This window comes from Salvelinus namaycush, chromosome 25, assembly GCF_016432855.1.
Source record: "Salvelinus namaycush isolate Seneca chromosome 25, SaNama_1.0, whole genome shotgun sequence".
NCBI classification, from domain to species: Eukaryota; Metazoa; Chordata; class Actinopteri; order Salmoniformes; family Salmonidae; genus Salvelinus; species Salvelinus namaycush.
Window position 1 is genome coordinate 10,870,903 of NC_052331.1, and position 15,085 is coordinate 10,885,987.

The following is a 15,085-nucleotide window of genomic DNA, read 5'->3' on the forward strand; positions in this document are numbered from 1 at the left end:
CTGAATGGCACACATACATAATCCATGTCTCAAGGCTTAAAAAATCCTTCTTTAACTAGTCTTCTCCCCTTCATCTACACTGAATGAAGTGGAATAAACAGATGGCATCAATAAGGGGTCTTAGACTATCCAGATGAAAGCTATTACATGGAAAGAGCAGGCATCCTAATGTTTTGTGCACTCAGTGTATATGTATGTGCCTTAAAAACCCTAAGAGAATAACCTCTTAATGTTAATCAGTTATAGTTAATGTAGTATGCAATAGTTACTTGAAATATATAATTCAATTACGTTTATTTTAAGTTTACATGAATCTAGTTGCACTCTCTACATGCAGACTAGAACAGAACCTCGTTTTTACCTGGCCAGGCCAGGCTAGTGATAATTATACCAATTTTGAAGGGCTGTTGCAGTCTTATATTTACGGTAGTACATATTTATGTCACGTGTTGAAGGAACGCGCGATTGCAATTTCGCCCGCATCTCCCACAAGCAATATTGTTGCAATTTGTAAACATCTACGGATTGTTTGTTGCACATTAGCTTGGAAATTGGAGACTTTATTTCACACAGAGAATACAAATTCTGTCATTTGGACTGGACAAGATGGCCAGCTGCAATTTTCAGTCGCAGTTGGTATCCATTATGGAGGTATTAGCTAAAGCAGCTGTAGCAGAAATTAACAAACGGGTTGATGATAGCTGTGCAGTTATACGTTTGGAAATGACCCAAAGCCAGAGAGATATTGATGCACTGAAAAGGAAGTGTCAAATGATGGAGGGCGAGCTGAAGAAGACGCGAGTCAGGAGAAAAGGTAATGTGTTATTCATGATAAATTGATTGCATATACAAAACCCAAATGTCTGACTAGCCCTAATATGCCCTAAAATTATTTTCCAGTTTTTTACCCCATGGCATCAGCAAGATCTTCATATCCAGTCAAGATTGTTTTGAACAAGCAGAGGAGTAACTCACAGTGGAGAGATGGAGAGGACTCTCAACCCCAGGTGTGATACATCACCTTTTACAATTACAGAGATCTGACCTCTTGGATCAATTCTGTTATTGGATTTTCAGGAGAATTTACTGCTTTTGTGTGATTCATGAGAATGAAAGTGTTAAATATGGTGTGTCCAGAGTAATAACCTCAGTCCCCTGTTACAGCCTACAGATGTGGAGCAGAGAGTAGAGACTGAACCCATACTGATCAAAGATGAGGAGACAGCAGAGGATGTGTGGAAGACTGACCCTCAAGAAGAGCTCAGGATCACTGGAGAGGGTGGGTGCGACCATAAGGGGTACTGCTCTGTCTATGAAAGACTGTGTGGGTGTGGTGGTATGCGTGTTCATTGGCTTCAATTCAGCTAAACCTAGGGCACGTACACTCACAGTCAGTTCTAAAGCAGTCATGTCTTCCAACTGTTAAGGGTCTTTTGTAATGTGTATTTTATCCTAAATCTTTAGAGTCTGGTTCCAAGCCTGGGCAACCACCATCCTTTGAGCAACGGCACTTTGAGGACTTCATCACACAACCCAACATATCTCCTGAAGACTCAGTGGAACATTACCCCAATTCTGATGGTCCAGAGGAACCAGACACACCCCGGCTCACATCTACAGACGTGTTCAGCACAGAGCAGCACGGGCCAGATGAGGACTCACTAGAGCTAGTGATGGTGAAGGATGAGAAAGAGGAGGAGCTGGATCAGACCACGGCCCTGGCAGGACCTGACCAGTTTGTCATGGATGAGACTGATGGGCAGCTGTGGACCTCTGTGGACCCAGGCAGAGACACTGACCCTGATGGCCACCCAATTTTCTCCTTTCATGCGTCAGAAGAGTACTCTCAGAATATCTCAATTTTCCCATCTCACAGTGGGCTTCCATCCCTTCCTACTATGACAGATGATGTATGGCCATCACTTCACTCTAGAGGGAAACCACATGCTAACATGTTCAGTACAGCAGCACACATGAAAAGACATATCAGGACATTGGCTGATGAGACTAGACAACAGATGCCAGAAGGACAGAGTGGCGAGATGCTGAACTCAAATAATGATGGAAATAGTTTAGATCTACAGCCAAGGCAGCATCAGTACAGGGCTTCAGAATCAACAGTGAGAATGAGTGAGTGCATGACAGGGTCAAACATGGCCACCACCTCCACCTTCTCTGGATACAGCCTGAGTCGCAGTAGTTTTAACATGGTGAAGAGAATGAGGACTCGGTGGAGGTCGGGCGGCACCACTGAGAAGCGTTTCAGAGAGAAACCGCACACCTGCGAACAGTGTGGCAGGAGTTTCACCAAGCAGTGGAACCTCATCAGACATGCTGTGGTCCACAGTGGGGAGAAGCCATACGAGTGCACACAGTGTGGGAAATGCTTCACCCGGCGCTCCAGTATGAAGTCACATCAGAGAACTCACATAGGAGAGAGTCCAGTGTCTCAAAATGTTGTACCCCGATACCCCTTGGATCCACACACAAGTGTTATGTTGTCTCAGACCAGGTGGAACTAATAGGGACATAATTGCATACTTTCTATGTGAAAATGTTGTACAGAAGGTATTTAGAAGGTACAGAGACATTTTACAATATTTTTCTCCCAATTGATTTGTGAAATGCTTTGTCTGTTGATGGCTCTTCACTTTCATTTTAACAAACTATTTACAACTGTTAATGTGTTTTTGGCAACAAAATCATAAACATCTTATATTCATTAAAAATTATTTCATGAAAGAGTCCATCTGCTTTTAGATAAATAATTTATAGGATCCTTTTAGTATGTGTTTTGTATAGTTAGACCAACACTATCTGGGATGTCACTTCTTTCCAAAGGGACAGTCTCATATTAGGTCTAGTTAATAACTTAACTTGATTTCCCAAGTTGTATTTTCACGTTACTCTGCTGCCTTAAAATGTTTAGTTATGCCAACTCAAAACTAGGCAGTTTTAATATTTGTTTCAGTGTCATAGGCTATACATGCTCATACAGCTTTACATTTTACATCTGCAAACTATGCTTTACTATGTACGTTGTCTAAACTGACACTGCACCGGTACAGGATAAAACTGGTAATCTGAATCAAAGAACATTAGATAGTATAGATCAAGGATGGGCAAGTTTGATGGGGGCCACTAAAAATTTGAATTTATCATGAGGGGCCGCAGTGGCTCGTGTGTCTAATTACCCACATCCATACCCACACATGCAATCAGTGCCAGCCCTAGCCTTTTTGGGGCCTTACGTGCATATATTTTTTCAGTTTTTGGAAATTGATCTGTGGGCCTACAAAAGGCGAGCCGCCAGTTGCCCATCCCTGCTGTAGATAGCTAAATAGATCAGTTAAATAGATTGATATGATTAGTTTGAGTGATTTACTGTTTCACTGATTTGCCAATCAACAGAGTCGGTAGGTTGCTGCTTCTTGGATGTGCCGGTGCAGTGAAGGTAGGAACAGTCTTACCTCTCTTACTCTTTCTTATTCTTGTTTTTACCTCTTAAGTCACCCTGAAACTCGAGAGGAGCAACTGTGACAGTGTGATAGGGGTTGGAAGGTAAGGGTCGGGAATGGAGAGGTTGGGTCAGGTTCGGAGGCTTCATGTTCTACAACCAGCCTGCAGTCACAACGTGTGGTTCAATTGACTTCCGCTGCAGTGAGAGCGCCACAGTAGAGCTCGCTAGCTTGTAGTACTAAAAAACTGAAATGAGTTAGCCATGGCTCGTTGGTCAAAGCCTATGGGGAATTTGAATAAACGCCAAAAACACAGGCTTATATTTTTTATTAAATAATGTCAGTCAGTTAACATGACCTTTATGTATTATGAAGCCTTTATGTGTTTCATGTGTTTTGATGACATTCTGTAAATGCTTCAAAATTCACAAAAACTGACGTTAGCTAATGAAGATTTTCTCAGCACAAAAAGTATAAGAGCCCCTAAGCCTGTGTTACCACAGACCTTATTTTCGGCGTTTATCCAACCCCCCCCCCAAAAAAACGTGTCCTCAGACCACGGCACTGAGGGAGACTAGGAGTGTTGGGATGAAAGGGGTGGCCTGTTTATTTTGTGGAAAAAAATACATTAGGGGAAGTGAAGAGAGATGTATGCTGTACAATGTGAGGGATGCACATTTAGATTTTAAGTGTTCACATTAAGTGTTGTATTGGTGTACACATATTGAGAAGATGATTTGGCTGTTTTCTTACTTTACAGAGTGCCACAAACACAACACAAAACAGCATGATCCAGCAGAAAGGCTCAAAACACAGCTCAGTATAACACAGTAAAGCAATGCACTTCACAGAGTGAAACAATAAAGCACAATTAAATGCAATGAAGAAAACAAAACAGCGTAGAATATTAATGGGGCTTTGTAAATATTTATGAAATCCTTATGTCACGTTACCGTTGTTGTTGCCTGTTTTGCATTTTATTTTGTCATTAATACGTGTCAAATATCAGTTTGCAAAATATGCAAAGAAAATATATAGAGTTGGAAGTTTACATACACCTTAGCCAAATACATTTAAACTCCGTTTTTCACAATTCCTGACATTTAATCAGAGTAAAAAGTCCCTGTCCTAGGTCAGTTAGGATCACCACTTTATTTTAAGAATGTGAAATGTCAGAATAATAGTAGAGAATTATTTATTTCAGCTTTTATTTCTATCATCACATTCCCAGTGGGTCAGAAGTTTACATACACTCAATTAGTATTTGGTAGCTTTGCATTTAAATTGTTTAACTTGGGTCAAATGTTTCGAGTAGCCTTCCACAAGCTTCCCACAATAAGTTGGGTGAATTTTGGCCCTTTCCTCCTGACAGAGCTGGTGTAAGTGAGTCAGGTTTTTAGGCCTCCTTGCTCGCACACGCTTTTTCAGTTCTCCCCACAAATTTTCTATAAGATTGAAGTCAGGGCTTTGTGATGGCCACTCCAATACCTTGACTTTGTTGTCCTTAAGCCATTTTGCCACAACTTTGGAAGTATGCTTGGGGTCATTGTCCATTTGGAAGACCCATTTGTGACCAAGCTTTAACTTCCTGACTTGAGATGCTGCTTCAAAATATCCACATCATTTTCCTCCCTCATGATGCCATCTATTTTGTGAAGTGCACCAGTCCCTCCTGCAGCAAAGCACCCCCACAACATGATCCTGCCACCCCCGTGCTTCACAGTTGGGATGGTGTTCTCCGGCTTGCAAGCCTCCCCCTTTTTCCTCCAAACATAACGATGGTCATTATGGCCAAACAGTTAGATTTTTGTTTCATCAGACCAGAGGACATTTCTCCAAAAAGTACGATCTTTCTCCCCATGTGCAGTTGCAAGCCGTAGTCTGGCTTTTTTATGGCGGTTTTGGAGCAGAGGCTTCTTCCTCGCTGAGTGGCCTTTCAGGTTATGTCGATATAGGACTTGTTTTACTGTGGATATAGACACTTTCGTACCTGTTTCCTCCAGCATCTTCACAAGGTCCTTTGCTGTTGTTCTGGGATTGATTTGCACTTTTCGCACCAAAGTACGTTCATCTCTAGGAGATAGAACGCATCTCCTTCCTGAGCGGTATGACGGCTGCGTGGTCCCATGGTGTTAATACTTGTGTACTATTGTTTGTACAGATGAACATGGTACCTTCAGGCGTTTGGAAATTGCTCCCAATGATGAACCAGATTTGTGGAGGTCTTGGCCAATTTCTTTTGATTTTCCCACAAAATGACGTCAAATCATGTATCTACCATAGCTTTGATTGGACTTATGTCAACATCATTCTTTAAAAATCTTAGCTTGCAAGCTAGCAGTCATCATCATGAATCAAGTCGACAATCTACTGGCAAATCCTTTTCGATCCTTGTCGTATGAAGAAAAATGATGAAGAGCAATTATAGATAAAACGTATTGGTGCTCATCGGCCATTGGACATAAACATTACACAACAAATTGGGAATCACAAATTCAACAATGAGTGGTTTGGAAGGAATCAGTGGCTAACTGCAAGCGTTGCAAAGCAATTACTAGCCTGTATTTCAGTGGAGTGGGTGTGTGGTCCAAGTCTGTGTTTAAGGGTCTCTTTTCCAAGCGTAAAAGGATAAACATTCAACAAAATGGGCCAGAAAAGGTTGAATACCATGGCCATGCTGTCAATCCAGCATTACTTCTGCCGTGTTCAAAATAACTGAAAACTCGGAACTGGGAAACCTCGTACTTCAGTGAGTTCAAGACACCTGGGAACTCTGGTAAAAAACGAGCTCCGACTGGGAAAATAGGTTTTGAACGGTCATCCAACTCATAATTCCAAGTCAGGCCTCTTTCTAGAGCTCTGACCTGAAGATCACGGACGTCATGATTCAACCTTGTTTTTGTCTTGAAAGAACCATAAATCCAGAAAATGCTAGACTCTGCTGCATAAATTATGTAATATGCCGGGGAGATTTATTGAATTTTTTTATTTGACCTTTATTTAACTAGGCAAGTCAGTTAAGAACAAATTCTTATTTACAATGACGGCCTACCAAAAGGCAAAAGCCCTCCTGCGGGGACGAGGGCTGGGATTAAAAATAAAAATATAGGACAAAACACACATCACGAAAAGAGAGACAACACAACACTACATAAAGAGAGACCTAAGACAACAACATAGCATGGCAGCAACACAACATGACAACAACATGCTAGCAACACAACATGGCAGCAGCACAACATGGTAGCAGCACAAAACATGGTACAAACATTACTGGGCAGAGACAACAGCACAAATGCAAGAAGGTAGAGACAACATTACATCATGCGAAGCAGCCACAACTGTTAGTAAGAGTGTCCATGATTGAGTCTTTGAATGAAGAGATTGAGATAAGACTGTCCAGTTTGAGTGTTTGTTGCAGCTCGTTCCAGTCGCTAGCTGCAGTGAACTGAAAAGACAAACGACCCAGGGATGTGTGTGCTTTGGGGACCTTCAACAGAATGTGACTGGCAGAATGGGTGTTGAATGTGGAGGATGAGGGCTGCAGTAGATATCTCAGATAGGTGGGAGTGAGGCCTAAGAGGATTTTATAAATAAGTATCAACCATTGGGTCTTGCGACGGGTATACAGAGATGAACAGTTTACAGAGGAATATAGAGTGCAGTGATGTGTCCTATAAGGAGCATTGGTGGCAAATCTGATGGCCGAATGGTAAAGAACATCTAGTCGCTCGAGAGCACCCTTACCTGCCGATCTATAAATTACGTATCCGTAATCTAGCATGGGTAGGATGGTCATCTGAATCAGGGTTAGTTTGGCAGCTTAGGTGAAAGAGGAGTGATTACGATAGAGGAAACCAAGTCTAGATTTAACTTTAGCCTGCAGCTTTGATATGTGCTGAGAGAAGGACAGTGTACCATCTAGCCATACTCCCAGGTACTTGTATGAGGTGACTACCTCAAGCTCTAAACCCTCAGAGATAGTAATCACACCTGTGGGGAGAGGGGCACTCTTCTTACCAAACCATATCACATTTGTTTTGGAAGTGTTCAGTACAAGGTTAAGGGCAGAGAAAGCTTGTTGGAAACGAAGAAAGCTTTGTTGTAGAGCGTTTAGCACAAAATCCGGGGAGGGGCCAGCTGAGTACAAGACTGTCTCATCTGCATATAAATGGATGGGAGAGCTTCCTACTGCCTGAGCTATGTTGTTGATGTAAATTGAGAAGAGCATGGGGCCTAGGATCGAGCCTTGGGGTACACCCTTAGTGACAGGCAGTGGCTGAGACAGCAGATGTTTTGACTTTATACACTGCACTCTTTGAGAGAAGTAGTTAGCAAACCAGGCCAAAGACCCCTCAGAGATATGTATACTGTAGCTAAGAAATGTATACTAAGTGTACATTGTGTAGTACGCTGTTATTAGCCCATGTGCCTCACCCTAATAATGTGGTCCCTTTCCCCCTTATAACTTAGCCTACTGTTCTGACTTGGTGGTGCACATGTAGCATATAGCCTGTTTTAGAGAAATGTCATAATCAAATATTGCAAGCACTTTCATTGTACGCTTATATGCCCCCTTTATTTATCCTATGGTTCTGACTTGGTGTACAGGGAGAATACTGTAAGAAAGGCCCATGTTCTGAATTCTGTTGCTGTACATTTCAAAAGTGCTGAATAAATAGTTATATTGACTACGTCCGTCCTAGCTCGCTCATTGTCTTAATCGAAATTACGGATTGCCTCTTATCCGCTTGTCGTCTCCTTATGCCATAGTAATGTAGAAACCACATTTGTTTAAGCAAGTCAGCCATTTTTTTTAAAGGCAGTAAATGAGGCTGAATTAACTGTTTCGCTACCAGACAGCCGGTGTCTTGTGTAGCAGTGGTAAGGATTCACCCTTATACTGTAATTAATGTATTGTTTAGTGTTGTGTTGTGTATTTGCTTTGCTGGCATGTGTTCCCCAAATTTTTTATTTTTTTTGCGCCACCAAGATTTACATGTTAAAATCGCAGCTGGTTACAATTGACCAATTCATACAGAAAATACTCATATTAAATACACACATAGTTGACAACAGGGCTGAATGTGAGAAGTTGAGGAAGGAGAAAATAAGAGATGCGGAGACTCCGGAGAAAAGGAGGGAACAATGAGAAGGTGTTTGGCTGTCACCTGTTGGACCACCTGGCTATAACCTGTCAGGAGAGTAAGTCCCAAGTTCCCTCAGTCTGTTAGAATATGTTGTATCTGAATAAGTTAAATATTAGCATCCTGTTGTTCATCCCTGTCAGTTCCATAGTATTATCATCTTGTCTGTCTCTCAGTTCCTCAGGTGCTGCGAAGCTGCAGTGAATTCATTGAGAAGCATGGGGTTGTAGATGGGATCTACAGGCTATCTGGGGTGTCATCCAACACACAGAAAGTAAGGTAAGCGTGTGTGTGTGTTTGTGTCTTGTACGTGTGTGTGTGTGTGGTCAAGTATAGCAGTGTAATGTGTTTGTTTCCAAACGGGTGAGTTTGACAGTAAGTGGACCCCAGATAAGTAAGTTGAGCAATTTTTTACATTCAGCATCACTACATCAAGGGAAATATAGTATTCTTTCTAACAAAGATATCTACATGCACTGGGTGTACAAAACATTATGAACATCATCTGCAAGACATAGACTGACCAGGTAAAAGCTATGATCCCTTACTGATGTCACCTGTTAAATAACGTTGAACAATGCAAACACACTGTTTTAACTATCTCTACCTAGTTCATGTCTTTCTCTCTCATGTAGATAAATACACTTGAGAAGTTTTGGAGCCCAAATAATGGCGAGGAATAAGAAGCCATCTTGATAAGGTGACACATCAGGAACTGCAGAGTCCAAAGAAACCAGGGTGAGGGAGAAGGGGTAAAGGGAGAGGAAAATGGGTTTAATTTTGTAGATGTAGCTTGAAAACAGTTGAAACTATTGGAGAAAAACAACACATGGCACAATTTTTTTATCCCAATTTACAAACAGATGGTTCCATCCATGTAATATATGGAAACATTGCAAACATTTACTCTTTCTATATAAAAGTAGGAGAAATTACTGAATAGGTGGAGGTTTACCTGTAATGGGGAGCTGGTAACTCCTTCAGCACATCCTTGATCTTCACTAGCCTCTCGTCCTGCAGCTGAATCACCACAGCTTCCTAGTGGGAAAGAGGTTGATACAAAAAGCAATATGCCATATTTATGCTGGGTCCCGTTCAGTAGGTATGAAATGGGAGAAAATATTGACATTTTGAACCTCTACTACCTGAACTCGTCCAATAGAAACACCACTTCTCGTTTTCCATGTCTCCTTTTCGCTCCTACTGAATGGAATTACAGTATCTGAATTACTATAAAGAAATGTACTAAGACAGGTAGAGGAGTGTGGGGTAAGTTGAGCCACCTTTGTTTATAGGAAAAAAATGTATCATCTGATCAAATATTTTGGAAGAGGTTATCATTTCATGGTCTGTAAAGGAAGAAACCACATGGAAAAAGTGGTATATCAAGTTAGGCCCAAAAAACAGATTTCTACCAAGTCAAATGAATGTATTGTGTTAGGTTTCATGATGCTTGTATCTAAATCAAAGCAGATCATTATTGTGTTCTATACATCAGTTGAGCTCTCTCTAAGCTTCAATATAAGGTCCTAAACCTAGCACAAAAGTGCATCCTTGTAGCTGTGTGGGCTAATATAGTCAAAATGTTTGCCTTGGGGTAAGTTGAGCCAATGGTAGAGCCAATGGCAAGTTGAGCAAAGTGTTTTCTTCTTAACATAGGGCCTAGCCTATGTTAAAAGTGTAAAAAAAAGTACAAAGTGTTAAGTCTGCGTCAATAGATGCTTAAAATGATTAAAAGTCAAAAAAGCTATTGTGATTGTGTTGAATTGTGTTTGGAAAATAAATATAGACATGGTTTTATAAAGGTAGTGGTAATATCTAACTCAGTAAAGACATTTGAAGGCGGCTTAACTTACCTTGTCCCGCAACTCAATTTACCCCATAAGTAAGTTGGCCAGGATACCACTTTTTTTGGACAAGCTTTTGATTATTTCCAGGGATACATAACATCCAGAAATATACAGTGAGTGTACAAAACATCAGGAGCACCTACCTATTATTGAGTTGCATCTCCTTTTGCCCTCAGGACAGCCTCAACTTATCGGGGCATGGACTACAAGGTGTCGAAAGTGTTCCACAGGGTCAGGTTCCACAGGTTTTGTCAAGTTGGCTGGAATGCCTTTGGGTGGTGTATACACACGGGAAACTGTTGACCGTGAAAAACCCAGCAGTGTTGCAGTTCTTGACACACTCAAACAGGTGCACCTGGCACCTACTACCATACCCCGTTCAAAGGCACTTAAATATTTTGTCTTGCCCATTCACCCTCTAAATGGTACACAATCTATGTCTCAATTGTCTCAAGGCTTAAAAATCATTATTTAACCTGTCTCCTCCCCTTCATCTACACTGATTGAAGATGATTTAACCCTCTGAGGCTGTTTGCAGATTAAAAGACATTGAGGCGTCAGGGTTTAACAGTACAGGAGTCTTTATGGAGGTGAGGGTCCAGTCCATCATGATGGAATTCATCCTCACCCACGTGCCCCAGCTGTTTCCGTATTCAGATGCATGGTATTTTCCTCCCTAGTCTATGTCTGCCAAAGACAAGGGTCATGTTCATTAGTGCACACTGTAGCAGAAATATGTGAATGACAATGTGAATGATAATATGGTCATATTAGTATGTCACTTATGGTCACTTCCCTAGTATGTCATGGGCCCAAATACTGATCTGTCTTCATCATTGAGCTAGAAATGGACCAGTCTAGTGGGGGAAAAGGTGGCTGGATAACTGCACTGCAGTACAATGACACTCACATAAAAAGTTGTTATATGAATAATTTATTAACTGGACTGTTATTCTGTGTCCTGTCTCTAGAGTTGGTGGTGTGGGAGAAACATGTGGTTCAACCAGCCACCAAACATCCTGGAGCAGCAGGAATATATGATGAATTTTTTAAATGATAATTTTACCCCTTTTTATCCCCAATTGGTAGTTAGTCTTGTCCCATCGCTGTAACTCCCATATGGACTCGGGAGAGTTGAAGGTCGAGAGCCATGCATCCTCCGAAACACGACCCAGCCAAGCCGCACTGCTTCTTGACACAATGCCCACTTAACCCGGAACCAAGCCGCACCAATGTGTCAGAGGAAACACTACACCTGGCAAACGTGTCAGCGTGCAGGCGCCCGGCCCGCCACAGGAGTTGCTAGAGTGCAATGGGACGAGGACATCCCGGCCGTCCATATCCTTCCCTAAACCCGACGACGCTGGGCCAATTGCACGCCACCCCATGTGTCTCCCGGTCGCGGCCGGCTGTGACAGAGCCTGGACTCGAACCAGGATCTCTAGTGGCACAGCTAGCACTGCGATGCAGTGTCTTAGACCACTGCACCACTCGGGAGGCCTGATGATGATGATTTTGATGGATATTCCCTAGACACACAAGGACAGGATTAGTGTACTGTGATTCGCCAACAGCACGATCATCTTGGCGTCCCATGAGAGAACTGTCCAAATTTGGGACACAAACATCAAGAAACAGGTGCATGAAATTCTAACTCTTCAGTTTCCACACACTCAACTAATTTTTATCAAGAATGGATGAGTAGTCACAGCAATGCACTGTTTGTGTATGTACAGTGGGGAGAACAAGTATTTGAAACACTGCTGATTTTGCAGGTTTTCCTACTTACAAAGCATGTAGAGGTCTGTAATTTTTATCATAGGTACTTTTTGGTCTAAACTCCACTCGACGTGTTTGGAGGAAGAAGAAGGATGAGTACAACCCCAAGAACACCATCCCAACCGTGAAGCATGGAGGTGGAAACACCATTCTTTGGGGATGCTTTTCTGCAAAGGGGACAGGACGACTGCACCGTATTGAGGGGAGGATGGGGCCATGTATCGCGAGATCTTGGCCAACATCCTCCTTCCCTCAGTAAGAGCATTGAAGATGAGTCGTGGCTGGGTCTTCCAGCATGACAACGACCCGAAACACACAGCCAGGGCAACTAAGGAGTGGCTCCGTAAGAAGCATCTCAAGGTCCTGGAGTGGCCTAGCCAGTCTCCAGACCTGAACCCAATATAAAATCTTTGGAGGGAGCTGAAAGTCCGTATTGCCCAGCGACAGCCCCGTAACCTGAAGGATCTGGAGAAGGTCTGTATGGAGGAGTGGGCCAAAATCCCTGCTGCAGTGTGTACAAACCTGGTCAAGAACTACAGGAAACGTATGATCTCTGTAATTGCAAACAAAGGTTTCTGTGCCAAATATTAAGTTCTGCTTTTCTGATGTATCAAATACTTATGTCATGCAATAAAATGCAAATGAATTACTTAAAAATCATACAATGTGATTTTCTGGATTTTTGATTTTCTGGACAGTTGAAGTGTACCTATGATAAAAATTACAGACCTCTACATGCTTTGTAAGTAGGAAAACCTGCAAAATCGGCAGTGTATCAAATACTTGTTCTCCCCACTGTATGTATGTCTGAATGTATGCTTACAGTATCTCTCTCTCTATCTCTCTACATGTGTTTGTGTGTGTGGGTACTGCAGTAGTCTTGGAGGTGAACCTGCACTGCTCCAGTGAACTGGTGTGTGGCGATGAACTGAGCCAGCTCTACTTCCTCTCCTGGATAGAAATACCACCCAGTGTACACACAGTCGTTGTATACACACTGCTCCATAACACATGCAATCAAATCAAATCAAATGTATTTATATAGCCCTTCTTACATCAGCTGATATCTCAAAGTGCTGTACAGAAACCCAGCCTAAAACCCCAAACAGCAAGCAATGCAGGTGTAGAAGCACGGTGGCTAGGAAAAATTCCCTAGAAAGGCCAAAACCTAGGAAGAAACCTAGAGAGGAACCAGGCTATGAGGGGTGGCCAATCCTCTTCTGACTGTGCTTGGTGGAGATTATAACAGAACATGGCCAAGATGTTCAAATGTTCATAAATTACCAGCATGGTCAAATAATAATCACAGTAGTTGTCGAGGGTGCAGCAAGTCAGCACCTCAGGAGTAAATGTCAGTTGGCTTTTCATAGCCGATCCTCTACCGCTCCTGCAGTCTCTAGAGAGTTGAAAACAGCAGGTCTGGGACAGGTAGCACGTCCGGTGAACAGGTCAGGGTTCCATAGCCGCAGGCAGAACAGTTGAAACTGGAGCAGCAGCACGGCCAGGTGGACTGGGGACAGCAAGGAGTCATCATGCCAGGTAGTCCTGAGGCATGGTCCTAGGGCTCAGGTCCTCCGAGAGAGAGAGAGAATTAGAGAGAGCATACTTAAATTCACACAGGACACCGGATAAGACAGGAGAAGTGCTCCAGATATAACAGACTGACCCTAGCCCCCCGACACATAAACTACTGCAGCATAAATACTGGAGGCTGAGACAGGAGGGGTCAGGAGACACTGTGGCCCCATCCGATGATACCCCCGGACAGGGCTAAACAGGAAGGATATAACCCCACCCACTTTGCCAAAGCACAGCCCCCACACCACTAGAGGGATATCTTCAACCACCAATTTACCATCCTGAGACAAGGCCGAGTATAGCCCACAAAGATCTCCGCCACGGCACAACCCAAGGGGGGGCGCCAACCCAGACAGGAAGATCACGTCAGTGACTCAACCCACTCAAGTGACGCACCCCTCCTAGGGACGGCATGAAAGAGCACCAGTAAGCCAGTGACTCAGCCCCTGTAATAGGGAGTAAGTGAATCATAATTCACTTACTCTCACACAGATATATCAGTACTACTGTACTTTTATGCATATTCTTTCATGTAGGCCAATCAACACCACTCATTATGTTCTACACACTATCTGATATGGATACACTTTATATCTAACAACTCTACTTATATATGTGTGTGCCTTAAAAGCCCTAGGAGATGAACCTCTGAATGTAAATCAGCTATAATGCAGGTCTTCACGAGTCATCCCGTATATCCGAGACCCGTTCTATGTAACTACAGGAAGGTTGACCCGAATGGACACGACCATGGCTCTGCATAGCCTATAGCATATTTACTTTACACTAATAAGGTTAATTTATTGACTTAGACAACATATAAAGACATATTCAGTAACCAGAAGAGCAACTTGTCTGATAAACATATATATTTTTTCACTTAAGTCCAATCGAGTCTGGTCTAGGACAGGTTGGTTGTCGTCTGGTCCGTTCAGGATTGGGTTTGATTGTTCTCGGGTCCGTCCGGGTCCCCCCCTTTTTTAATGATCAGGTCCGTTCGAGTCCAGGTTAAAAATTTGGAGCATGTAGCATGCAATAGTTCCTTTAAATATATGATGAAATTATGTTTACATGAAACTAGTTTATTGTCTTTGTTCCCTAACTGTGTGTCAAATAAGTTATATTGCTTCATCTGTCCTTTATTTTTTATTTATTTTATTTCACCTTTATTTAACCAGGTAGGCTAGTTGAGAACAAGTTCTCATTTACAACTGCGACCTGGCCAAGATAAAGCAAAGCAGTTCGACACATACTACTACAACACAGAGTTACA

The 15,085-nt window shown here is 42.5% G+C and overlaps 1 protein-coding gene across 1 annotated transcript; it reads left to right on the plus strand.

Annotated features, from left to right (window-relative positions):
• The first annotated feature begins 904 nt into the window (after nucleotides 1-904).
• LOC120020232 (zinc finger protein 572-like) lies at nucleotides 905-2,661 on the plus strand. Its single transcript, XM_038963760.1, has 3 exons — nucleotides 905-1,007; nucleotides 1,165-1,279; nucleotides 1,465-2,661. Exons 1-3 carry the CDS (start codon nucleotides 912-914, stop codon nucleotides 2,520-2,522), a joined length of 1,269 nt encoding a protein of 422 aa, XP_038819688.1. The 5' UTR covers nucleotides 905-911; the 3' UTR covers nucleotides 2,523-2,661.
• The last annotated feature ends 12,424 nt before the right edge of the window (nucleotides 2,662-15,085 follow it).

What these genes read in the sequence shown, in the direction of transcription:
- LOC120020232 (XM_038963760.1), top strand. Translation starts at nt 912, where the DNA reads ATGGCATCAGCAAGATCTTCATATCCAGTCAAGATTGTTTTGAACAAG. An exon ending in GAGAGGACTCTCAACCCCAG is followed by an intron (nt 1,008 to 1,164) that starts GTGTGATACATC and finishes CCCCTGTTACAG; the next exon opens with CCTACAGATGTGGAGCAGAG. An exon ending in GCTCAGGATCACTGGAGAGG is followed by an intron (nt 1,280 to 1,464) that starts GTGGGTGCGACC and finishes CTAAATCTTTAG; the next exon opens with AGTCTGGTTCCAAGCCTGGG.